The sequence below is a fragment of the Halichoeres trimaculatus genome, unplaced genomic scaffold (genome assembly GCF_033239565.1).
Source record: "Halichoeres trimaculatus isolate MK-OKI-2021-1 unplaced genomic scaffold, fHalTri1.1 fHalTri1_scaffold_19, whole genome shotgun sequence".
NCBI classification, from domain to species: Eukaryota; Metazoa; Chordata; class Actinopteri; order Labriformes; family Labridae; genus Halichoeres; species Halichoeres trimaculatus.
The window spans coordinates 5129874-5154532 of record NW_027437197.1 but is presented as its reverse complement, the minus strand read 5'-3'; the positions used below and the strand labels follow the sequence as shown (position 1 = coordinate 5154532).

Here is a 24659-nt window from a genome sequence, read left to right as displayed (position 1 = left end):
GATGGCAGCAGATTCAGATCAAGAATTTCCCCATACATGGCTCCATTCATTGCTCCGTCAGTTATGTGAAGTTTGTCAACACCATGAGATGAGAAACAACCCCATGCCATGATTGTCAAGATGCTGTTTAGCAAACTTTAAACCAGCTTCAACATGCCTTTTCTTGAGGAATGGAGTCTTGTGGGCTGAGCGTCCATAGAGGCCATGGTGGTGGAGTGCATTGCCTATTGTTTTCTCTGTAACAATTGTACCTGCTGCCTCCAAGTCTTTCTGGAGCACTTTCAGGGTGGTCCTTGGCTCGTTGAGTACTCTTCTGACTATCTCTCTGACTCCCTGGTCAGAAATCTTCAAGGAGCTCCTGTGCGTGGCCTGTTGATGGTAAGGTGGTGCTTCTTCCACTTGTGAATAATGGCCCCAACGGTGCTGACTGCAATATTCAGGTGCTTTGATATAAGTCTGTAACCAGTTCCATTCTGATGCTGAGCAACAATCAGGTTGTGAATGTCTTCAGAGAGCTCTTTGCCTTTATCCATCATGAGGTGTGTGGTATTTAACTGCTTGGTGAAAAAACAACCTTTTTTATAGGACCATCAATTTGCTCTAGCCCAGCTGATGTTGGTTTGCACTAATTGGAAGTTTAAGTAATAATTACTGACAGATTTCAGGTGATATGGTGCATTTCCTGTCCAAAGTATACAGCCTTTCCATGGTGTGTTCAATACTTTTTTCCTGTGTTATCGTACTTAATTCACCATAATCATTATTTATGGACCTGAACGTTGTGATTTCTTTTCATGTGTGGATTATTTGAGTTAATACCAATGTCTGGTAGAAATTTAACTTGAATTGCAGCTTTGGAAATAAATGTAATGAGAAAAAAGTTGGCACGTTTAGTACTTATTTTCCCACTGTATTTAAAACAATTAACTTTGGCTAAAAATCATGTTACATTTTTGTGCTAATCTCCAACTGATGAAATCTTTGATTCAAGCTATCGCTTCACAGATCCAAGAAACAGGTGTTTCACATCTCAAGTCATTCCAGTTCTGCTCCTTATCCTTGACAGCTTTTAGCTGAGCACAGTCTTCCTCCCCCCATCTTGGATCTCCTCCACCATTATCGGGCTGCCCATCCCACCAGAACCTACAGAGGGTCAATATCGAGAAAGTTTCAATCCAAATGAGAGACGTGTTTGATGATGAATGTTTGGTTTGATTATTCTGGCAGTAATAGAAAAACATCCTCAGTGTGTCTTACTGCAGAGTCAGTGGAGCACCATCCGTCCATTTCCAGGTCCCCTCGTTGTCTCTGTCGCTCAAACCAATCCAAGAGTACGCCTTGATGCTGTTAACGAGGAATTCCTGTTGAAGTAAAGAAGACAGCCTGAGTTCTTGTCTAGATTTATCTCAGCTATTTTGCAATTTGACCAAATCAATCCTTTAAAAACCACAGCTACATCACACGATCTATTATCAAAACTAATTGACAGGAAATGTTTCTTGAAGCACATCCGTGTTTACTGATGTGACACAATCTGTACGATCTAGTGCCGTGAGGTCGATGGAACAGGAAGTTCTTTAATTAACTTTTTCTAAAGAAGAAGAAGTGATGCTCAGTGATAAGCCAATGATATCCAAACAAACTTATTTCTAAAAGTTTATAAAAGTGCTTTATTTGAATTCATCTTAATGGAAAATAAAGAGTTTTAGATTCATCCATCTTTCCTTTAAGTGCTGCTCGAGTGGCAGCTCCTTTTTTTTTTTAACTAAGGATATCTGTGTGTCAGACCACAAACTGGTTTTATTCTCTGTGGTTTTATCCCAGCCTTCTTTTACCGATCATACTCCAGTTTTTCGAAGGGTTTTCAATTCAATGTCTGCTAGCAAGTTTTCGGAGCTTTTTATTTCTGCATCTTTAACAGCCTTCAACCCAGATCTCAATCCTGTTTTTAACACAGAAGAGCTTGTCTCTCTTTTTAACAGCACTTGTGGAACCATCCTGGACTCTGTAGCTCCTCTAAAGGCAAAAAGCTCTAATAAAGAGCCCCAGCCTTGGCTTACAGAGTCCACACATTTTTTAAAGAGATTATGTAGAAAAAACGAACGAAAATGGAAAAAGACTGGGCTGGTGGTTTTTCACAACATCTGGAAAGAATCCATGAAAAACTACCAGAGGGCTGTTAAAGATGCAAGGGCAGCATTTTATTCTAATTTGATTTTAGTCAATCATTCTAACCCCAGAGTTTTATTTAAGGTTTTAGATTCCCTCACTAACCCCTCCCCCTCTTATTTTACTGATGCTTCTCAGGACACGTGTGAGAAGTTTTTAACTCATTTTACGAACAGGGTAATGGACATTCGGCAACAGATCTCTCCTCCTGATCTCCCGTTAGCCATAAGCAGGATAGTTCTTCAGTATTTTAGCAGTTTTGAGCCGGTGTCCTTACCCTTTTTATCAGATATTTTAGCCCATATGAAACCAGCTACGTGCAGTCTTGATTTTATCCCCACCAGATTTCTCAAAGAGGTTTTTAAAACGGTTGGACCCAGTATTTTATCTATCATTAATAGTTCTTTGTCAGAGGGAGTATTTCCCTCTGCTTTCAAACACGCTGTCGTCCAACCCCTTTTAAAGAAACCAAACCTTGATCCCACTGATTTTAACAATTTTAGACCGATTTCAAAACTTCCATTTTTATCCAAACTTTTAGAGAAGGTGGTTTCTTCACAGCTTTTAAGTTTTATGTCTGAAAACAACCTCTTTGAGAAATTCCAGTCTGGTTTTAGAACAGGTCACAGCACTGAGACAGCCCTCCTCAGAGTGACCAATGATCTTCTTTTAGCAGCAGACAGAGGGGAGGGCTCAATTTTAATCCTTTTAGATCTCAGTGCAGCTTTTGACACAGTTGACCACGCTATTTTAATTAAACGACTCAAAAACTGGGTGGGTATCAAGGACACTGCACTTAGCTGGTTTCAGTCTTATCTTTTAGAGCGAACCTTTGCGGTCACCATAGGCAATCACAGCTCCTCTACTTCCACCATTGCCTGTGGTGTACCACAAGGTTCAGTTTTAGGTCCAATTTTATTTTCTATTTATATGCTGCCCCTTGGCCATCTAATTCAGCGCCACCAGGTCTCCTTTCACTGCTATGCGGACGACACACAGATATACCTTCCCCTGAGACCTGAGGACACACAGGGCCTAGCTGCTGTCATGAACTGTCTCAATGATATCAATTGTTGGATGGCAGAAAATTTTCTTCAACTAAACAACTCAAAATCCGAAATAATTCTCTGTAACATACCAAATTCCCCCCTGATACAGTCCTCTCTCGGTCCACTCTCATTAAACATTAAACCTTCAGCCAGAAATCTAGGAGTCATCTTTGACTCCGAACTCACCTTCTCCACCCACATCAATAAAATCACCCAGTCTTGTTTCTTCCATCTGCGCTCCATTTCAAAAATCAAACAAATACTCACCCCTCCAGATCTTGAGAAAGTAATTCATGCCTTCATTTTTTCCAGACTGGACTACTGTAACTCCCTCCTACCTGGCTTAAACAAAAAATCTCTCTCTCGCCTCCAACTAGTACAGAATGCAGCAGCTAGGCTTTTAACTGGTTTTAATAGACGGCATCACATCACACCAGTTTTAGCCTCCCTCCACTGGCTTCCTGTCAGTTTTAGAATTGATTTTAAGATTTTATTGATCACTTTTAAAGCTCTCACAGGACGTGCTCCTACTTACATTTCTGAGCTTTTAATTAAATATGAGCCAGCTCGCAGCCTCAGATCCTCTGGCGAAGGTCTCCTGGTCGTTCCAAAGTCGAGGCTCAAAACTAAAGGTGACAGAGCTTTCTCTGTCAGAGCTCCTCGACTTTGGAACGACCTGCCAGAGGAGATAAGGCATGCAGAGTCTGTTGGTTCTTTTAAATCACTTTTAAAAACCCACTTTTATAGGCTGGCTTTTATGTGATGACGTCTTTCGTCTTTCATTCTTTCATTCTTTCATTTTTTGCTCTCTTATTTATTTATTTATTTATTCTTATTTTTCGTTTATCTAACATCATTATTCTGTTTACATTTATCTTTCATTTTTTTATATTTATATTTGATGTTTGTAACTGTCTTTTATTGCACTTTCCATTGCCTTTTCCTCCTTTATCTCACTGAGTTTATGTTTTAGCTTTATCCCAGTCCTCATGGTCTCATTTTACGTTGTATGGTTCCTGTATAGTCTGGGTCCCTGACTATGCTTCCTGTTGCCCTCATACATGATGTCTTTCTCCACAAGTGCGTCTTGAACTGTGTGTTTTGTTTTTGTGCTTGGTTTTATTTATTTATTTTTATTTTATTTTATTTATTTATTAATTTTTTGTGTGTGTGTGCTTACGTTTATGTTTATGTTAAAGCACTTTGTAAACTTGTGTTTTTAAAAGGTGCTATATAAATAAAGTTATTATTTTTTTCTTCTTTTAGGTTCTCTTTGCATTTGGAGCCGGCCATTACTTTTATGGCTCACTTGTTGGAAAATGGCACCAAACTGGTTGTGTTTGCAGTGGTGTTTTTACTTTTGTTCCTGTGTGTCTGAAGATTGTAGAAACCATGCAAGGTTTCAGATTTAGCAGCCCGTAGCACAGTGATGCTAACCGGTGCTAGGGCCAATGTTCCCTGCAAGCTGAGAGGAAGGAGACGAGGATGACGTGCTGGCACTGAAGTATGAGCTAAGAAGAGATGACATCGACTTGTCCTGCTTTCACTGGCTATAGGGAATGTAGGAGAGTTCATTTCTAGATTTATCTCAACTATTTTGAACAAATTAACTTCTTAAAACCACTGTTACATCACAATCGATGGAACAGGAAGTTCTTTAATTAATTTTCACTGTAGTAGAAGAAGTGATGCTGGGCGATGAGGAGATAATATCCATCAAACTTTTTTCTAAAAGTTTAATGAAAGTGCTTTATTTTAGTTTTAATGGAAAATAGAAAGTTTCAGATTTTTATTTGATTATTCCAGATTCAGACTTGTCCCCAGGCCAAACTGGTTGTGTTCCCCCATTAAGCTCTGGGACTGCTCCAAGGCCCCCTACCAGGTGGACGTGTCTGAGCTGTGAGCTGTGGTTTATATGTAGAGCACATTACCTGTTCTTCAAAACTTTCTATGACCACCAGATCTGCTGCTCTGGCTCTGCAGTCTTGTCGGCTTTCTTCCCACGACTTTTTCTGCGTGGAGAAGAGATAACAGGAGCAACCAAACATCTTCCATCCAGGAGGACAAGTTTTCTCTGAAAATATAACAAACAGAAACCATTGAAGAGCAGACGGTAACCTCAAACATATCCTTACACACGTGTGTGTCCTCTTTCGGCCTGGGTGGCTGTCCACATTTAAAAAACATGAATGCAGAAAACGGAAGTGAGAAAGGGATGTAAGAGCATCATGTTCTCTGAACAGTGACACTGTGGTGGTGTGAGCAGACCGCAGAGCGCTCACTCTCTTTCAACAAACGCTGAAGTCTCTGCAGCTCTTTAGTGGTTTCAGCCAGGCTGACGTTCAGCTGGTCTCTCTGTCGAGTCAGGGAGGACAGACGCTCGCTGAGATTGGCTTTGATGATGGAGATCTCTGCGGATGCATCACGAGCTGAGACGTGGTCTGAAACCAAAGACAAGTTCAGGCAGAAACTCACAGAAAGAATAGAAGCAGTGAGATAAATCAGATGTTTTCAATCACATCAGTCTGCTTATCAAGAAATGCATCTCTGATGTCTCTGTGACGGAAGAATCTCAACTTCACTTTTTTGTTCGTGGAGAGCGAAAATGAAGAAGAAAAACCTCTTTCCTCCTTTCTTTCACATTTGATTATCATTTTAACTCCTGAAGGTAAAAACTCTGACACATCCATGAACATGTTTTGAATCTCCTGCTTTGTGAGGTTAATGTGGAGAACAGCTCGATGTTGAAATGCATCAGAACGTGCTCTAAGGTCTGACAGGTTGACTGTAAAGTCATCACAATGGTTTAAAAATACTGAAACTTGACTCCAGAAAGAGGCTGTTTTTATCTGTAGAACAGACATAGAGTTTCTCTCTGACATTGGATTTATGAAACACCGACTCACAGTGGACGCTGAGGCCGATGATCCCAGCCAGCAGGAGAAGACTCAGCAGCCCCAGAAACAAAACAGCAGCTCCATGAAACCTCCTCTGTGAGCTCCTGGGACCTGAACACAGAGTGGACCATGAAGGGAACATGACAGTGAAGGATGATTGTTTGTATCAGAGCAAACACTCACCTGTCTGACACGCTGGAGGTCTTGTGTGGTCAGGTTTATCAGACTCAACGTTGGCGTAGATTTCCTCCATCGATCTTGAGGATCTCAGCTGTGTGAAGGTCGGCTCTGCAGCTTGGACTGAGCGTGAATGCTGAAAAACCTCTTCTGGTTTCAGTGTCAGGTTTTTCTCAACTTCAGAGGAAGTCACAATCTCTAAAAATGTCACGCGTGGTTAGAACAGCTTGGCAGTAACCACAGAATCAGTTTCATTCTTTACAAAACCAATCCCAACAGAGTAAGGGTATTGCAGAGTGGGATGGTTCACTTCTTCTTGTTGACACTGTGGCAAAATGTTCCTGTTCCCTCATCATTCTCAATCAGTAATTATGGAAAACATCTTTAATAAAACTTTAATTTATCTGAGTGTTCAAAACTTTGAATTGTGTGGTTAACGCCAAGATGGAAGGTGAATAAAACTTAACGTGAAAGTCTTCAAGTGGTAACTGAATGGGAAAACTGTTGATGCCAAAATTTATTTTTTTATTATTATTTTTTATTTGTACAGATTTGCCGTGTGAGGAAACAAAAGAAACTTTAACAACTGAGATTAACACCTGGTGTAGCTGCTTTTGGTCCCGTTAATCAAACTCTGTCCCGCAGCTGTGTTCTGCTAACGTTAGAAAGCATTTCCATAAACCAGAATAAAGAAATTAAATAAAGATAGAAAACAACAAAAATCAATACATGATGTGTCAGTACATTAACTTTTTAAGCAGAAACAGTTTATCCAAAAGGCGCTGAAAGTTGTTTATCACACACTGACCCCATCAGATGATTTCACCATAAAGAAAAGCAGAAAGTGAGTGTCTTATCTTTAAACTACACTTTGTTCATCTTCCTCTGGTATCTCAAAATCACAGTTTTTAACACTTCAGCTTCATTTTCTAGTTTTAGAAATACAAAACTTCTTGTATGAATGCTTTCCTATTGATCTGACAGCAGAAAATCTAATGTCTAATGAGATGAGAATTATCCAGACTCTTGTTGGAAGAACTCGTCTCCTCTCGTGTTGCTTTCAGTCAGCAGCATTTGATCGTAAAAGAAGCTCAGTGACAGAGGCTGAGTGTGTTCATTAAAAGTCAGGAGTGTGTTTAAGGCAAAGATTATATCAGAGGAACTTAGAGAGCATCAAAGTTCATGGGAGGTTTGACTTTGAGGATGTTTGATGAGTCACAAACTAAAGGCAGGATAATATCAGTGATGTTTGGTCGACTAGCTTTCACTTTACACATCAGACTATATTTTGCAGCAGCAGAGCAGGTTTTTTATTCAAGCTTTAAGCTTTTTTTTCCACATATTCAGTTTTAAAGTTTCTCTTAAAGTTTTTTGATCCTGTGTGCACTGCAAAAACTGAAATCTCATCAAGTGTTTTTGTCTTATTTTCAGTAGAAAATTCATTTTTAGACTCAATAAGAGCCAAATTCACATGACCAATCCAGAAAAATGTCTTGTTTAAAGTTATTTAGGGACAAAAATGAGGTCTGAATTGCTTGTAACCAGTAAAAAAATCTGCCAATGGAACAAGAGAAAAGTTACTTGTGTTAAGACATTATTCTAGTCTCAAGGAAATTTTCTAGCAGTTTTTTCTTGTTCCATTGGCAGATTTTTTTACTGGTTACAAGCAATTCAGACCTAATTTTTGTCTTAAATAACTTTAAACAAGACATTTTTTTTGATTTATAAGTTGAAAGTGGCTCGTATCGAGTATAATAAGACGATTTTTACTTAAAAAAAGACAAAAACACTTGATAAGAGTTCAGTTTTTGCAGTGTGAATTAAAATGTCAGGTTATAAAATGTTGCTTAAGCACAAAAGTGTGAGCATATCTATGTAAGCTATAAGCACAATCAGGTCTCATACTCTAAGTCCCTCTTATTCTTCCTGCTCCATCACCCTGGCAGACTCAGTGGACCAGCAGAGGAACAGGACTCTTCTGCAGGGTCAGACCACTGAGGGGGGAGAAAGGGGGCAGAGCCTCGTAGCCCAGCAGCTGCCGGGTGGAGGATTCCCAGCTCAAACCGAACTCAAGCCGGCTGTAGACACACGGGTACTGCTGGTCAGCCCAGCGGACCCAGTCCACCGCCTTCTTCACCTCCTCCCAGCGCTCAGGCCTGCGGGGAAAAATCCAGCGTTATCTCAAAATAATGACCAGGTCTCAACGTTTTCTGAAACAACATCAGGATGTAGAATAAAGAGTGTGTTTTTCTGTAAACACTGATGGATTATGGCCGTCTAACATCACGACACACTCTCTTCTTGTGGTTTTGATGGTGTTTGAGCAGACCTGGGCTGAGACGAGTCGTCCAGGCGGAAGAGGGTGCAGAGCCGTTTGCCTTCCTCCAGCTTCTCCATCCTCATCAGCTGCAGAACGAGAAGAGTCGCCACCAGCCTCAGGATGTCTTCACGGGCCCTCTCACCTTCATCACACACACACACACACACACACACACACACACACACACACACACACACACAACAGATTTTAAGTTGAAATGTGAATATTTGTGTCTCTACTCTTGAATCTTCTTCCTTTAAAAATGTTTGATGACAAATTTATTCCAGCGTTAAAGACTCTCACAGTCCTCACCCAGGGAGTTGATGCCCTTGTTTTTCAGGAACACGTTGGCGAACATTTCCACGTCCACATTTATGTAATCACCCAGCTCTGAGCTGATCTCCCAGTAACCGTCCTGAAACACAGACAGAGAGCTTCACATTTAGTTTAGGAGTTGCAGTCTCAGGACGGTCTTCACAGACTGTGGAGGCTTGGACACGATCAGAGACAGTGAGACAGTCGTACTGACTCCACATCCTGGAGGATTCATCATCATTCATCATTTAAATCTAATAAAAATTCATCATTTTGATTTATTGAACGTTCAGTAACTGGTAATGAAAAGTCATCTTCTCTTACTGGATGCTGCAGCTGGAAGATCTTACTCCACCACAGCTTCGGAGCTTTAAACTTTGCTGACCCGAAGCTGAAACTTCACAACAAGAGGCTCAAAGTAAAAACTCACAGTACAACGTGATGCTGTATGTTTGTGTGTGACTTTGAATTAAAAACATTCAAGCTCTTAGAAATAACAGAAATCTTCACCAGTCCCAGATCGTCTTTAACTAAACCATTCAAACATTTACAAAAAGGAGAGCGTTTTGAAAACGGTTTTACCCTTCAGCCGCCTTTCGGTAGTTGAGTGGCACAGGACGGCGAGCTGGCAACGATCCCCAGGTCTTTGGAGCAGACTGACGTTGACCTCCTTCAGTTTCTGCTTCACTCTGGTCCTCATCAGCATCGTCAGTGTCTTTAAATCGACATCTTGCTGATCTTTGTCGTCGTTTCATCACTTCAACAGAATCAGGTGGACTTTTCACTCTATCTTTTATCAGGCACTCTTGTGGAGGGACTCCTTTTTTTTTAAACCTTGCTTCAGAAAACCCTAAAGTAGCACCTAACGACAGTCGTCCCCGAGAGGCAGCAGCTTTAGAGTCAAACGATCGCTCTTCAGCAACAACAGGACCGGTGTCACGGCTGCTTTTGGTTGGCTCCATCTCCCATGTCAGTTCATACATCTTCTGTACGTCAGAAACTGTGCGTCTCTCTGGCGTTGAGTCTCTGACACTGGCCAGACTGTCAGAAGGAACAGGGGGAGTTGGACTACCACGACGGCAAGAAGAGAAAAGAGAACCAGACGTGCCTGGCATTGGCTTTTGAAGTAAAGGGCCTCGTATGTCATCAGCAGAGAGAGGAGGAGGACCAGCACGAAATGTTTTGGCCTTAAAATAAGCCATAGGAGGAGGAGGAGGAGAAGGATCCCAGTGGGGAATAGGGATCGAGCCGAGTGTACGTACTCCCTCTATTCCACTGCTCTCTTCACTGGAGTCTAGACTGCCATCTATCTCAAGAGTCATGTCCAACGCCAATGACTTGAACTCCTTCGCCATGTAACTTTCTGACATAATATTGTCAAGGCCATAGGTTTCAAACCCTTTCACCCACACGTCCTCTCCCAACAATTTCTACAAAAAACACAAAAGACACAGTCCAGCTCACTACAGGTCACAAAAGGTCTACTTTTACATCCTGAGGTGATACAACCTGAACTCAGGGGGCTCAACAGAATTGGCCTTACTTTTTAAGAGCTAGATTTAAGATGTAATGACGCCAAACTGTAACAGATAATAGACAAATCCCCTCCTGCTCTTATAGAAATGATTGTTGAGCTGACACAAGTGTTATTGAAAGCTTTTTTAGTCTGTTTAAATGTTTAAATATGTGTTTCCAATTAAGAATGAGTAGTTTAAGCTAAGACTGTGAAGCTAGCTGGTGTTGGAAGACCGACAACAACTACGCTAAAAGTCTAAGTCCCTGTGGACTGAGCTTTTGCTGTGTGAAAGGATTTACCTCGTCACACTGATCCTTCTGTGTACCAGCAATGTTATCCATCATTGACATCCAAACATCAGATCTAGATTCAGCTTCATCACTAAAAAGACCAAAGCCCATATCGTCATCCTACAAGAGAGACAAACACAGCTCAGTGAAAGAGATCATAATCATACACACAGAGTTTAACTTGGCACTTACGGATTCTTCTTCCGATTCAGCAGAATCTCTCCACCCGAGGTAGGGGAGGATGTCCACATCTTCCTCTGCAATCAGTTTGGGGATGTCTGTGAAGCCCTCCTCTGTTTGTCCTGGGTCCTAAAGCAAGAAATGTTTTAGTTTGACTTCAATTAATCAATCAAACTTTATTTGTAAAGCACTTTTCATACAGGACTTTGTAAAACAAAGTGCTTTACAAAATAAATAAATAACAAGAAATGATAACATGAAATAATGATAAAAAGCAGAAAATTGCATTAAAAAATAAAAAATAAAAAAATAAGACTCCTGCAATCCCCCCTCCCCAAACTACATTCAATATACACACACACAAAGACAAAATTAACAAATAATATATATTGTTATATCATAATATATATAATAAATATATGAATAACAAAGACATTGCGAGGTGCCGCCCTGTTGGCTATGGCTGCCTTTTGTAGCAACTCTCTCTTCTTTGTCCATTTCTTGTAATTTTTGTGTCTCTTTTTCATAATCTTTGTATTTGGAGTGGATCATTACTTTGTATGGTTCATTTGTTGGTCATGGACACCAAACTTTTTGTAGCTTCAGTGATATTTTTACTACTTTTTCTCCTGTGTTTGTCTGGAGATCCTACATGTAACCATGGCTGCATTGTTTACATGTAAAATCAGCTGTTAGCAGCCTGTAGCATGTCAATGCTAACTGGTGCAAGGCCGGATGTTTCCCACAAGCTGAGGAGAAGGAGGTGAGGACGACGTGCTGGTTTTCAGGTGTGAGCTAAGAAGTGACGACATGGACCTGTCCTTCCATCCATCAATTTTGGGGATGTAAGATCTGTCTCCAATAAGATGGATGAGCTAGCTGTGCTAACCCAGCAACAGAGGGAATACCAGAAGGCAGAGTAGCATCATGCTATTCACAGACATGGCTAACAGAGCTAACACTGGACACCTTCACCTGCTGTGAGCAGACGGGATCCAGGGGATAGATACTGAACAGACTGCTGAAGAAGCTGTTTTCTTGTTTTCTTAATTGCTGCTGTGACTTCAATTTTATTGTACGTGTTACAATAACGATAAAGTTCTATTCTATTCTATTCATTAAAAGGAAATTCTGACAGAAAACAAGAGTAAGAATTAGAGGAGTGAGGAAACGCCATCCTGAATTAAAATGAGAGATTCCACAAACTTTTAAAACCTAAAAGTGAAAAATCTCGTTAAACTTCTCAGATCAGATCAAGTCTCAGAGAGACAGGAAGATCTGATTGGATCATACTGGAGGAAGTAATCCTGCCTAAATTGATTCAGACCTCCGATAACTATGGCAACAACTTTGGTTCCAAAATCAGGATTACCCTAATCCCAGCAGAGGGGTGATTCAGACTGGATTACCATTTAAATTATGAAAAATAAAAACAAAGGTGGGCTCCACAAAATTACAAATCTACAATTTTCCCTCTACCAAAGATATTCTTCATATGGATCAACTCAGGAACTTGCCCCAAACTGTCACATTTTCTTCTGCCAGAATCGTTCATCTCAGGTGGATTTGGCAGCATGTTGTCCAGTTTAAACACTGGTTATCTGGATTTGCTGGTCTTTATTAATCTGTATCTAGATCAGGTGGATCCAGTCTTCCACCCAAGCATCAAACAGGCTGAAAACTGCACAAACCCGCTCCTCGATGGCCACAAAGCTGGTGAACTGAGACAGGATGGAGAACTCTTTACTCAGGTTGACGATGAAGTCCTTCAGCTCCGCCTTCTTCCCCTGGATGAAGAACATTTCTGGTCAACTTGTGGAGCTCAGACTTGATATCTAAAGAGAATTAACTTCAGTTTCACTCAGTGACACAAACAGACAAACCTCATGTTCAGCTTCATTGGTATCCAGGCTCCCGTCTTCATAATCCCTGATAACGGCTCTTGCTGTGAGCTTGTGAAGAAACTAGACACACACAGATTCAAGGTGAAACCAGCTTCACTGGCAAACAGATTCTGATTTCACAGGAGCGTTTTCAGCAGGTATTGTTGAGACTGAGTGTGAATGTGTGTGTTCAGACCGTGCCCTTAGTCTTCTGCAGCTCAGTGGTGGACACCATGGTTTCCAGCTCCTGCCCGCTCAGGTTTCCACGCAGCGTGGCCTGTGTGAACCAACAAACGCTGTGAGTGTGACAGACGTTTGTTTCAATCTTTATTTACTTCGTTTTGAATCTATAAACTTCACACCTGAGTGCAGTGAGGCACAAAGCCGAACACCAGCGTGGGACAGGCACTGAACAGAGCATGGAGCTGCTTGGGGGCTTGCACAGGAGGGGGCGCTGTTGGGTTAAACTGCTGCCACTTCACCGACACTGAGCTGCAGCTGACAGACTCAATACGCTTCAGCTGACACGCAACCTGCCGACAGGAGAGGGGAAGCAGAGCCAACAGGTGAAGCTGTGATTAACGTAGGAGCTGTTTTATCAGATGAGCTCGTTATCCTGTGGAAAAGCTGTTCATCAGTTTCACCTTTTCAGCCCATGTGTGTTTGGTTTTTGTGTCGAAGAACTCGTAGGCTCCGCCCCCTGCCTGTGCCAGGGCTCTCAGCATGTGCCGATTGGCTGTTGGGCTGAAATGAAAAGAAACACTTTGTGAGTTTAGTGTAAGGATGAGAAAGCTAACTGTGCTGTGAAAGAAGCAGCTGATGAAAACGTGTTTCGGTGCGTGACCCGCTCAGACCTGAGGCCGCAGGTGAAGAGGCGGCTGTGCTGAGCGTTTTCTCTGAGCAGCTTCAAGGTCAGCTCGCTGTTCTGGATGTGGCCGTCGGACAGGAGCAGAAGGTTCCGGACGCCACAGGAGGGAGGCAGCAGGCTGAGAGCTCGCAGGGGGCGCCACAGCTCAGTGCTGCCCCCTACTGGAGTGAAGGACTAGAGGGAGAGAGGACACAGACGTTTATTGAGACTTTAAATAACTTTTTTTAGATCCTAAAAATCCTGTTTCCCATTACAGAGCAAAGGATGAAACAAACTCTCACAGCTGCACTGACTGTCTCAGTGACTCCTCTGATGTTATTAACCAGTAAATGTCTAAAAATGTTGGACATAAAAACAATCAGGACTCACCTTGATGAAGTTTTTGGCTGTCTGATGAGCTTCTTTAAGCGGCTGCGCTGTCAGGAAAGCCTCCTTATGGTCTGAGGGACAAAAACACAGGAAGAGAAGTTGCTGTGTAAAGTTTATAAGATCATGAAAGATGAGAAACTGATTCTAGAGCTGCAGACTAAAACCCTTTGGAGCGATGAGAGAAACTGGAAGTTAAAGGAGAGTTCACCTCACCTACACAAACATTTCAAAACAAGACTGATTTGATGAGAAGATTTATGTTTACGTGTTTACGTCCGTCTTATTGATGTTTTATTGAAACACTAAATTTAAAGACGTACCCGTCCCAAACAAGACGACATTGACTCTGAAGTCGTCATCGAGGTGTCTGAGGACCTGCAGGGCGATTTTCTGAGCCATGCAGAGTGACTCTCCCTTCATGGACTCTGATGTGTCGATCAACAGGACGACCTCGTCGGCTGCTGAACTGGAGACATCGTCAAAGTCTGGATAAAAAACCAACATGCAGGCCTGGAGGAGAGAGACTAGAGACATCAGAGAAACAACACAGACAGAGAAAGAGGAGGACGACTTGAAGACAAACAGACCTGGCTGTCCTTTTCAGGGTGGTTCTCCACCCACATCCTGGGCAGCCACAGCTCCGTCACAACGATGGACAGCCGGAAACCTTCCTGAGTCATGACCTGTCCTGGCAGCACACTCACTACGGCCTTACAGTCTGTTTTCTGTGGCATCAAAAACACACATAGTTGCACAAACGTGTCTTCATGATGGGAGAGGACAACTTCCTGTGAGCTCTTCACGACAATAACTTTATTAGACTGCATCATGCAGACTTTATATAAACACTCAATTTACCTTAATATTGACTATGTGAGTGAGGCAACTCAGGTAAATGATCTCACGTGGCATCTCTATCGATATGTCCAGGGTGAACTCTCTGAGGGATGAAACACACATTCAGCTCAGCCTCTTACTGCATCACAGGAGTAAATGAAGCAGAACAAAGCGACTTTTCCTTCACAATATTCACCCAAAAACAGATTTATTGATCATCCAAAGCCTGATTCACTGATGAGTTATAGATCAGCTGATAAATACTGGCTTCCAGTAGCAGCTTGAATCAAATTCAAAGCTCTTCTTCTGGCTTACAAAACAATGAGAAGAACGGCTCCTGCCTACCTGGGATCCCTCATCCAGGTCTACACTCCTTCTCGCCCACTACGCTCTGCTTGTGAAAGACGCCTGGTGCTCCCAGCCCAGCGCGGCTCCAAAATCACGAGCCAGACTCTTCTCCTCTGTTGTTCCCAAATGGTGAATGAATTACCTAACTCTATATGATCCACGGAGTCTCTTTCTACTTTAAGAGATGTCTGAAGACTCATCTGTTCAGGGAACACTTAGACCCTTAATCTGACCCTTCTCCTCTTTGTCCTCAGGGGGAGAATGAGTCAGTAGGTCTAAGACTCCGCTCTTGTTATTTTTTAGCACTATTACTGAATTTTGTTGAAGATTGAGGTATACTGTTGCAGCATTGCATGCAGTTGGCTTGTTGATTATTGTACCCCCCCCCCAAATAAATAAATAAATAAATAAATAAATGAATAAAAAATAATAAGTCGCTAAAGCGTCTGCTAAATGAAACTGTAAACTGTAAATACGACTGTCTCTTAAATCTACTACATTTCTACAGTTTCATTTATCAGACGCTTTTGTCCAAAGCGACGTACAACACAAGCAAGAATTTTGACAGAAGGAAAAACCAAGTTAGTGCAACAACAGTGCTACAAGTTATTCAGTGCAGGATTTCTTATTATTTATTTATTCATTTATTTTAACTAGTGTAGAATAATCTAGCCAACAAACCACGATTACTTGTTGCAACAACATACTTCAACCTTAAACAACATTCAGGGATTAGTGCTGAAAATTCACTAAGAGCTGAGTCTGAGACCTACTGACTCATTCTACCCCTGAGGATAAAGAGGAGAAGGCTCAGATTAAGGGTCTAAGTGTTCCCTGAACAGATGAGTCTTCAGACATCTCAAAGTAGAAAGGGACTCTGTGGATTGTAAAGAGTTTGGTAATTCATTCACCATTTAGGAACAACAGAGGAGAAGAGTCTGGCTCGTGATTTGGAGCCGCACTAGGCTGGGAGCACCAGGCGTCTTTCACAAGCAGAGCGTAGTGGGCGAGAAGGAGTGTAGACCTGGATGAGGGACCCCAGGTAGGAAGGAGCTGTTCTTGTCAATGTTTTGTAGCCAGAAGAAGAGCTTTGAATTTGAAGGTGAAGAGTGATTAACAGCGGAGTGACATCCTGTTTTGGGCTGGTTAAAAACCAGACGTGCTGCTGCAGCTGTTTCCACCTGAACTGCTCTGAATGTGGTGTTTGTTGTGTTATTGTTCTGGTTGAAGGTGTTTGTAAGTGTTTATAGCCAGCATCTAATCTTAAAACAGGGATAAACTGTGCAGTTAAAGATCAGGAAGTAAGGATGTGATGGACTAAATGAGTCTTAACGAACACATGATGTAACTCACCTCGTACTTGCTGCCTCATCTGTCACACAAACCTTCTCCACAGTGGCCTGTTGAGAAACAATTCACAAACTTTACAACAAAAACAAATAAAATTGCTTTCTGAAAATATCCTAAAAAACCTGATTCTGTGACGTGTGACGGTTTTGTCCCCCCTGTGCAGGTTCTTCTTACCTGTGTGGTCTGGTTGAGCGCTGCACTCTCCTGCCATGGAGCCACACTTCCAGGCAGACTGAAGATAATTTCCCCGTTCTTGATGATCAGCTCGGACACAAAGGTGACTTTAATGAGGACGGTTGCACCGGGCGGCAGGTTGCCCACACTGATGGTGAAAACATCCTGCAGGGAAGAAAAAATGACATTACTTCCAGAAAAGCGACTTTTGGAAAGAGGTCTGATGTCAGATGAAAAACATGTTTGTCTGAGGGTGAACTGTGGACGTACCGGGGCGTCCTGGTCCATGAGGTACGCTCCGTGGCCTTTCTCAATAGCCTGCTTGTACTCCTTGCGAGCCTTTTCCTTCTCCTTCACCTGAGATCCACAGACAAAGAAAAAACAGTCATTTACAAATAAGTAAACAAAGACGGATCAAATCAAAAACAACGAGCTCTGAGGTTAGAAACTTTGAGTTACCTGTCCAACCACATGTTTCCCATTGATGAAAGCTTCAAACCCACACACTGCTGCAGAATCATCCAACGGGAAGACGTACTTTGCCTCAATGGGCACAGAGCTCTGGTTGGTGTATTTCTGGAAAATGACGACCTAAATAAGGACGGACAGCAAAAGATTTCACGGTCAGACGAGTGTCGGTGTTTTCATTTGGTACGAGTCAATAAACTCAAATCAATTCCACATGTGAGAAAGTAAGAAACGAACGTGTCCCTCTTTCACCTGAGAGAGCAGATCCACCAGTTTGCACTTCACATGCACGGCCTGCAGGGGGAGCTGCTGACCTGAGCTGTCCAACAGTCCAGCTGTCACATCCTCCAGAGGGTTTTTGACATTTTCAACCCCGTCATCCTCTGAAGTGAGCTCTGAACACAAAGGACACACCCACACGAGGCTCATTTCAAGGATCTGAGCGCGACACTGAGGAGAACTCTGCAGGTGTTTGGTGCTCACCTTGGTTAGAGGAGGACAGACGCGGCTCAGCTGAGGTGTTGACGGCAGGACTGAACTCCTTCAGCTGGTCTCCCTCGATGCTGAACTTCACCACATACTTCAGCTTCACCTGATCAGGACTGTACACGACGTACTCGTTGTCCTGAAACACAGGTAGGGTTGTACACGTTTGAGACCACCCTCAAAAATCCTCCCACAGTCTGTCAGAGCTGGCTTTTGAATGTTTTATCCATGTGTTTCTGTGTGTATGTGTCTGCCTGTCTTTTAACAATCTACTTTTGGGGAAACTTTCATTTTTTACCTCAAAGTCAGAGCGGTTACCACGGCTCCGTCGCAGACCGAGCACGCTGTTGAACCCCTCAGGAGCCTCGGTCAGTGTGGAGTCTTTTTTGTTGACGGTTTTGCTCCTTCCCAACGCCACGTCACACACCAGCAGCAGCCGGGAGCCGTCTGTCTCGCTGGGCTTGGAGTATTTCAAACTGGAGCTGTGAACAAACAAAACAAAGTCACGCTTTCTGACGACGGCGGTGCTGTTGGAGCTCAGTATCATCTCTGGTTGAGGTGAGGTTGAGATTTCATGCTTCACGTCATGACAGCTGTTTCACTAACCCCATTGAATCAGCGAAGTAGATCCCACTTCCCAGGTTACCGATGTCTGTTCTCTCAATCCCATGATGCTCCACTCCAACGCGGGGCAACAGCAGGCCCCTAAAGAGAGACAGAGAGACAAAGTGAGCTGCACAGCTGTGTATTTCTGTTTCTGGATACAGGTGTGTGTGGTTTTGTGTGTGTGATCGCACCGAGAAAGGACTCCAACCAAGTTGCTCGGGCTGGTGGAATGGAGGAGGCCCCTAACGTTCTCCAGCTCACTCCTGAACGTCTGAAGCTCCACTCCTCTGCTGACACGCAGGACCTGTTGGATCTGCCGGGTGCTACAAAAGCGCAGAAGGAAACATGGCGCTGAGATGCTGCACAACGTTTATCTGAAGGGTCGTTCCTCAGACATTTGTCTCAGCAGTTAGAGAAAGTTTGGATAAAATAATGAGCTGTGACCTCACAGATCTGTCTGCTTTCATATCAAACCTCAAACAGGGTTCCTACAGCTCAAGACAAGTTAAATTTAAGACTATTTAAGACTTTTTTGAGGCCGTTCGAAATCAAATTTAAGACCAAGTTGGCAACGAACCACAATTGAAACAAACAAAAAAACAAAATAAAAACACCACAGGATTTACCTGAGTGAGAGGCCATTTTAACCGAATGTTTATTTTAAATAAAACATCGCTTTTTGTCTTCTTTTTAACCCCATTTTTACAGCTTTATGTCTTTTTTGGCCCCCATTCATCATTTTTTGACCACTGTCAGAAACATTTTTGGAATTTTTACATGTTTTTTGAATTTAATTCCCAATTTTGCTGCCAAAAACTATTTTCCTTAACTACTTTTGGATTTTTTTTTTTTTTTTTTGCCAATTTTTCACCTTTTTTTCCCTCTCCAGGCACTGTAGTTAAAACCAAGACATGTGTCTGCTCTGAAAGATCCTGGTGCAGCCACATCACTGCTTTGTTAGTTCTGCTTTTGTGATTGCACAATGTTGCCATGACAATAAATCAGTGAATTCTTTTTGAAAAATAGATACATTTTGCTAAATATTTTTTAGTTCAATCTAACATAAATCTTATTAATGTGGTTAAATTTTTAAGACTTTTGAAAATTGGATTTAAGACATTTTAATGCCAATTAAGGCCTTATTTTTAGAATTATGAATTCAATGCCTTTTAAGACTTTTCAAGGATCCGCAGGAACCCTGTCAAACCTCAGCGTTTGTCTCTGTGTGAGAGTTCAATTCTGCAACAAGAACTCTGGGAAGTATCCAACCTGTGCTGAAGTGGAGCAGTCACAGCCTGAAACTCTGAGCTGCCAGGAGGAACGGCCTCAATGCTGCACCTCAGAGCGCGGTACTTCCCCAAACAGGTCGACACGGGGCTTCTCAGAGTCATCTCACTCACGTTCAGCATGTCTCGAATTAGCTTGGTAAGAAAAACCAAATCAAACAAATCAAAATGAGACTGTGGAAAGCATCACACACTGAGTGTGTTTGGGTACATGTGTGTGTTTGGCGTTACCTGACAGAGGTCCAGTTTCTGAGAGATGAGCTTCACAGTGGGCGGCGCGGGCTGCACTCTGTGTGGCAGCAAGGTGTAAACGTCCTCCATCAGAGACGCCACCTCAGCCGGCTTTTCCTCTTTCAGCTTCCTCTGAGCCTGAAGCAACAGGCCCTCCACTCTGCTCACCTACACACACACACACACACACACACACAGTATGGATAAAGGTGGACATGGAGTAAGACTTATGATCACACTGTTTCCTCAGGTTCCAGAAGAATCCACAGAGACCTCCTCACATCGTTCAGGCTGAGCTTGTTGACAGGAACTGCGAGGATGTTGCTGAGGCAGCCCAGAGCCTCAGTCCACAGCAGCTCCACAAACACTCCCACTTCTTCTGATAAGCTCCCCGTGCTCAGCTTCTCCTCCAGAAGCAGCTGGAAGTCAAACACAAGGAAAATAACTAATGAGATCAGTCTGACGTACTTTGATACGATCAGCGCATCCTGCTCCCATCAGAAAGTCTCAGAGTCTGGTGTAGAGACGAGAGGTGTCAGACCTGCTGGAGGGGATCAGAGCCCAGGGTCTGGGCCTGTGGAGGGAGGTTGGTCCTCAGCTTCAGACCAGAATTCAGCAGGGTCTCTCTCAGGTCCTGGTACACTTCCAGAGCCTCCTCTGACGTGGACAGAAACACCAGCGTGTCCCTCACTGCGGCTTTCTGTGGGCACAAACACAGACAGAGGTTCAGCCTTTAACACGTACGATTCAGAAGCAAGATGAGGCCGACACGTGGAAGAAAAACTTCACAAATTAAACCAAACAAGACGAATCAACAGCTGCAACGAGAGACTTCATACCTTGGATAATATATCCTCTTTCAGGTATCGAACCACACGGTACTGACATCTTTCCTTTCCTCTGTAACTCTGAAGCTCCAGCACATACCACGTGTTGCTGTGCAGCTGCAGAAAAACATATTTTACACAGAAAGTGATGAAAACAGATTCAAAGCAAGAGTGAAAAACTGAACATGAAATGCAACGTCACCTTTTCAAAGATTGAATATTTGGCCACTTGAAAATCATCCGGGAATGTTGGGAGATCAGAGTCAGTCTCAGTGTAAGATCTGGAAAAGTTAACAACTTATAGTGATGTACTGTCATTACAAACACTCATAATACTGCACACACCTCTCACTGTTCAGGTTATTTCATCCTTTCTTCTCTTCCCTGAGTTTAATAATTACTCACAAACTTTAAGGGACACAAACAGGAACTTATGAGAATAAAAGTCTTCCTTTTATCTGAGCCAGCACCATCTTTGCACTTCCCTGTGTTGAAGTGAAAATCAGCTTCTTATTTCTGAGGATCATGATGTTGTAATGATGCAGAACTGGTTATATCACTAGTTCCAGCTTAACCTGACAAAGCCTGCTCTGCTAGAGAGCGCGTGTTAGCTCCTGCTGTCGTTCTTCAGTCTGTTTAATCGATAACATTTTCATCATCATCACTTTTCTCTGTCAGGATGAATCTCCTGTGTTGATCTGCCACAATGCTGAGCATCTCCACGTCCGCCCATCCACATGAGGATGATAATCACCTGGACTTTGCTGAGACTTTCTCGCCCTCTTCTGGAGTCTCTGTCGTCTGAGTCAGGCTGGCAGATTTGGCCACTTCAGGCTTTGTGCGGCCTTTGACCGGCTTATCAGACACTTTAGTCGCTGTGACTTTGGACACTGCAAAAACATTAATGATCCACCCAAATTATACAATGAATGCTTCATAAAACACATGCACTTGAATCTTGAATGATTCAGTTCAGCAAGATCAGGCCCAGAACTAGAACAAGGGGGACTAGAAGGCTTTGTTGACATTGCACTAGAACAGGGGTCTGCAATCTTTACTTTCAAAGGAGCCATTTAGCCTCAGCTCACCTGGATTAAAGTCATTCAGGAGCCGCAAAAACTACTTCATCTTTTACATAAGGACACAAAAGAGGATAATCTAGTGAAAAATTATAGTTATTTATTTTGTATTAAATTTGCAATTTTTTTAAAAAAAGAGAAACTTTTAATGTCATACATTTTATACATTTGTAAAAATTGATATAATTTCAATAAGTTGGAAATTTAAAATTAAGAATTTTTTAAAGTTACAAAATTAAAAACTGAGATAAAAAAATGTGCAAAATTTTGGTATTTCATTTGCTGAAATGTAATAAATTTGCAAAAAGAAAACCCTAAATAATGCAATTTCAAAATTCTGCTTCATTTCCAAAAAATTGTCAAAATTTCATAAAATTGCAAAAAAGGGGATTTTGATAAAGAATTCAAAAATTGGCAAAATTAAAAAATTGAAATTAAAATATGTGCAAAATTTTGATTTAACAAAAATGCTAAAATGTCATAAATTTGCAAAAAATAAAAACGAAATAATGCAATTTCAAAGTTTTGCTTTATTTCCAGAAAATTGTCAAAATTTGCAAAAGTTGCAAAAAAGGGGATTTCAATATAAAATTCAAAAATGTGCAAATTTTGATATTTAATAAATATGCTGAAATGTCATAAATTTGCACAAAAAAACCTAGATAATGCAATTTAAAAATTTTCTTCATTTCCAAAAATTGCCAAAATTCTCGAAATTGCAAAAACAGGGGCTTTCAGTTAAATTTCAAAAATTTGCTAAAATTTGGATTCTTTTTCTTAATTTGCAAAAATGTAAAAAAAAAAATTGGATTTAAAAAAAGTTCTTAAAATTTCAAAAAAAATTGAAAGCCTTTTATCAAGAGATGATACATTTTCAGTACAAAATATTAAGTCATGATTTTACTTAGTGTCCGTGCTGTTATCATTTATTCCCTTTGTAACAAAAAAAATCTTTATTTCAATTATATTTTTTAAAGCTACAAGGAGCCACTGCAAAGGAGTCAAAGAGCCACATGAGGCTCCAGAGCCACAGGTTGAGGACCCCTGGACTAGACAGGATTCAAAGTGTGTACAGTCTGTTATTTAAAAGTACTCTCAGGAAGTGAAATCACTGCTGGGCTTTCTTCACTCCTGCAGAGGCGTGTGCCAACCAGCAGAGGTCCTCAGAGAAAGCTAGATGCATGAAGAGTTACTGACAAGCATCTGCAGATGCATGTTGTGTTATGATGTGATGTTCAAATACCTTGTACAGGTGGATTTTTCAGGTGGGATGAAGGAGGAATAGGAGGTGGAGGAGCAACAGGAGGGGAAACATCCAGCTCGTATCCTTTCACAGGAAGGAGAACACCTTCATCCACACACCTGTACACGTAATCCAACCCAACCACAGGCACTTGGAATTTCTGGATGTTGCGCAGTCTGCTGGCGCTCAGGTTGGACACATCGCTCGTCACGATGAAAGAGCACTGTGGGAAATGTAGGACAAGACAGAGAGTGGTGAATGTTCAGTGATGATATTATACGGGAAGCATGTGCAATCTGAACTGAAATTATAGTGATATAGTGATATGGTGATATAGAACTATAGTGATATAGATTTATAGTGATATGGTGCCCTAATAGACTGGCCCTTGCTGATTGCTATTATGTTTGCGATCCTTTATTTAACCAGGTGAAACCCTCATTGAGATTAAACTCTTTTTAGGAGAGTGACCTGGCACAGATGTCAGTTTATTGCCATGAGACAATAAAAGTTAGAGCGGTGCCTGCAGAGTGTGGGATGTTAGTCAAAATAAGCCAAAGGTCATTGATCTGTGCTCATTATCTACTAACATAGTTTGCTTAACTGCCCTGGTATCAGAGGTGTGTTCTGTATTGACTGAATCTGAATCTGAATCAGTACCTGGAAGGAAAACCTCTCACCTTCACATCTCTACATCTCTATTTTTGAAACAAGGTCCTGAACAGGCTGGTCAATGCACAGACAAACTCAAAAAGAAACCACAACCACATCCTCTGACCTGTTTATTGACCACGAAGGAGATCCTGCCCCCATTCTCTGTCACCGCAGACTGTAGCTCCTTTTTCTCCTTGAAGGGAACATTTCTGAGCTCCAGGAGCACAGAGCAGTTCTCAAACACAGCCATGCCTGCAAAGAGAGGACACACCCACACAAAGGAGACAGATCAATACAAGGAAGCAGAAGTCAGCTGATTGCTTCCCGTAAAATTTATCTCTTTATCTTCGGGTAAATGGTATAAATGGTATATTTTATGTCTATGTCACGAAATCGTCAACCGTCGATTGAAGTGAATTAAACTGAAGTTTATTTTGCAAATAACTTCTTACAAATCATTACACACAACAAATTAAGCTAACTACAGAAAAGTATTATTTAGGTCACATTTTTTTTAAATCAGTATTATTATTCTGGGATGACATAAAAATTCAAACTTTAATATAATAATAATAATAATAATAATAATAATAATAATAATAATAATAATAATAATAATAATAATAATAATAACAACAACAATAATAATAATAATTTGACCGTAATATTTTTTCCCCAGTGGCCCTAATCCTCTTCCGTAGTTAAAGTGACAATCTTAAAAAAAACTTATAGTCGAGTAAATTATATCGTGCATGCAGTTTTTCAAAATAAAACTTAAAGTTAGCTAATTCGTTAGCTTGCTATCGATATATCCAGCGTCTTGTTTGATACATAAATCGAAATTTTACTTGAAATTATTCATCCAGGCTGCTCCCATTAATGTCAGGAAATATCCTCGATGTTGTCGATGCTCCTAATAGTCCGATGAAGTGTGTACCAATGCAGATAAAACACCAAAAGTCCTTCAGGTGAGTTGGTATCAAAGTAGACTCAGGTTAGCTTGTACTTCCGGTGTATTAAAAATAAAAGTTGGGACC

At 41.6% G+C, this 24659-nt stretch overlaps 2 protein-coding genes across 2 annotated transcripts; both read right to left on the bottom strand.

Moving 5' to 3' along the window:
* Positions 1-877: 877 nt before the first annotated feature.
* On the bottom strand, positions 878-7822 carry LOC141807978 (C-type lectin domain family 4 member E-like). The gene is made up of 6 exons (XM_074694211.1): positions 6299-7822; positions 6125-6226; positions 5501-5659; positions 5150-5292; positions 1258-1361; positions 878-1143 (listed from the first exon to the last, which is right to left on the bottom strand). The coding sequence occupies exons 1-6, from the start codon at positions 6366-6368 to the stop codon at positions 987-989; spliced, it is 735 nt and encodes a 244-aa protein (XP_074550312.1). The 5' UTR covers positions 6369-7822; the 3' UTR covers positions 878-986.
* A 204-nt stretch (positions 7823-8026) lies between these two features.
* On the bottom strand, positions 8027-24618 carry parp4 (poly (ADP-ribose) polymerase family, member 4). Its single transcript, XM_074695459.1, has 36 exons — positions 24471-24618; positions 23747-23874; positions 22969-23191; positions 21401-21536; positions 20849-20927; positions 20659-20763; positions 20361-20519; positions 20101-20238; positions 19820-19987; positions 19572-19723; positions 18494-18625; positions 18303-18401; positions 17995-18178; positions 17694-17835; positions 17463-17605; positions 17202-17333; positions 17013-17099; positions 16743-16907; positions 16572-16618; positions 14892-14973; positions 14621-14758; positions 14354-14543; positions 14034-14104; positions 13651-13838; positions 13441-13540; positions 13159-13329; positions 12993-13073; positions 12797-12877; positions 12605-12700; positions 10926-11042; positions 10743-10853; positions 9510-10357; positions 9252-9324; positions 8925-9027; positions 8622-8754; positions 8027-8448 (listed from the first exon to the last, which is right to left on the bottom strand). Exons 2-36 carry the CDS (start codon positions 23870-23872, stop codon positions 8241-8243), a joined length of 5208 nt encoding a protein of 1735 aa, XP_074551560.1. The 5' UTR covers positions 23873-23874; positions 24471-24618; the 3' UTR covers positions 8027-8240.
* Positions 24619-24659: the final 41 nt, after the last annotated feature.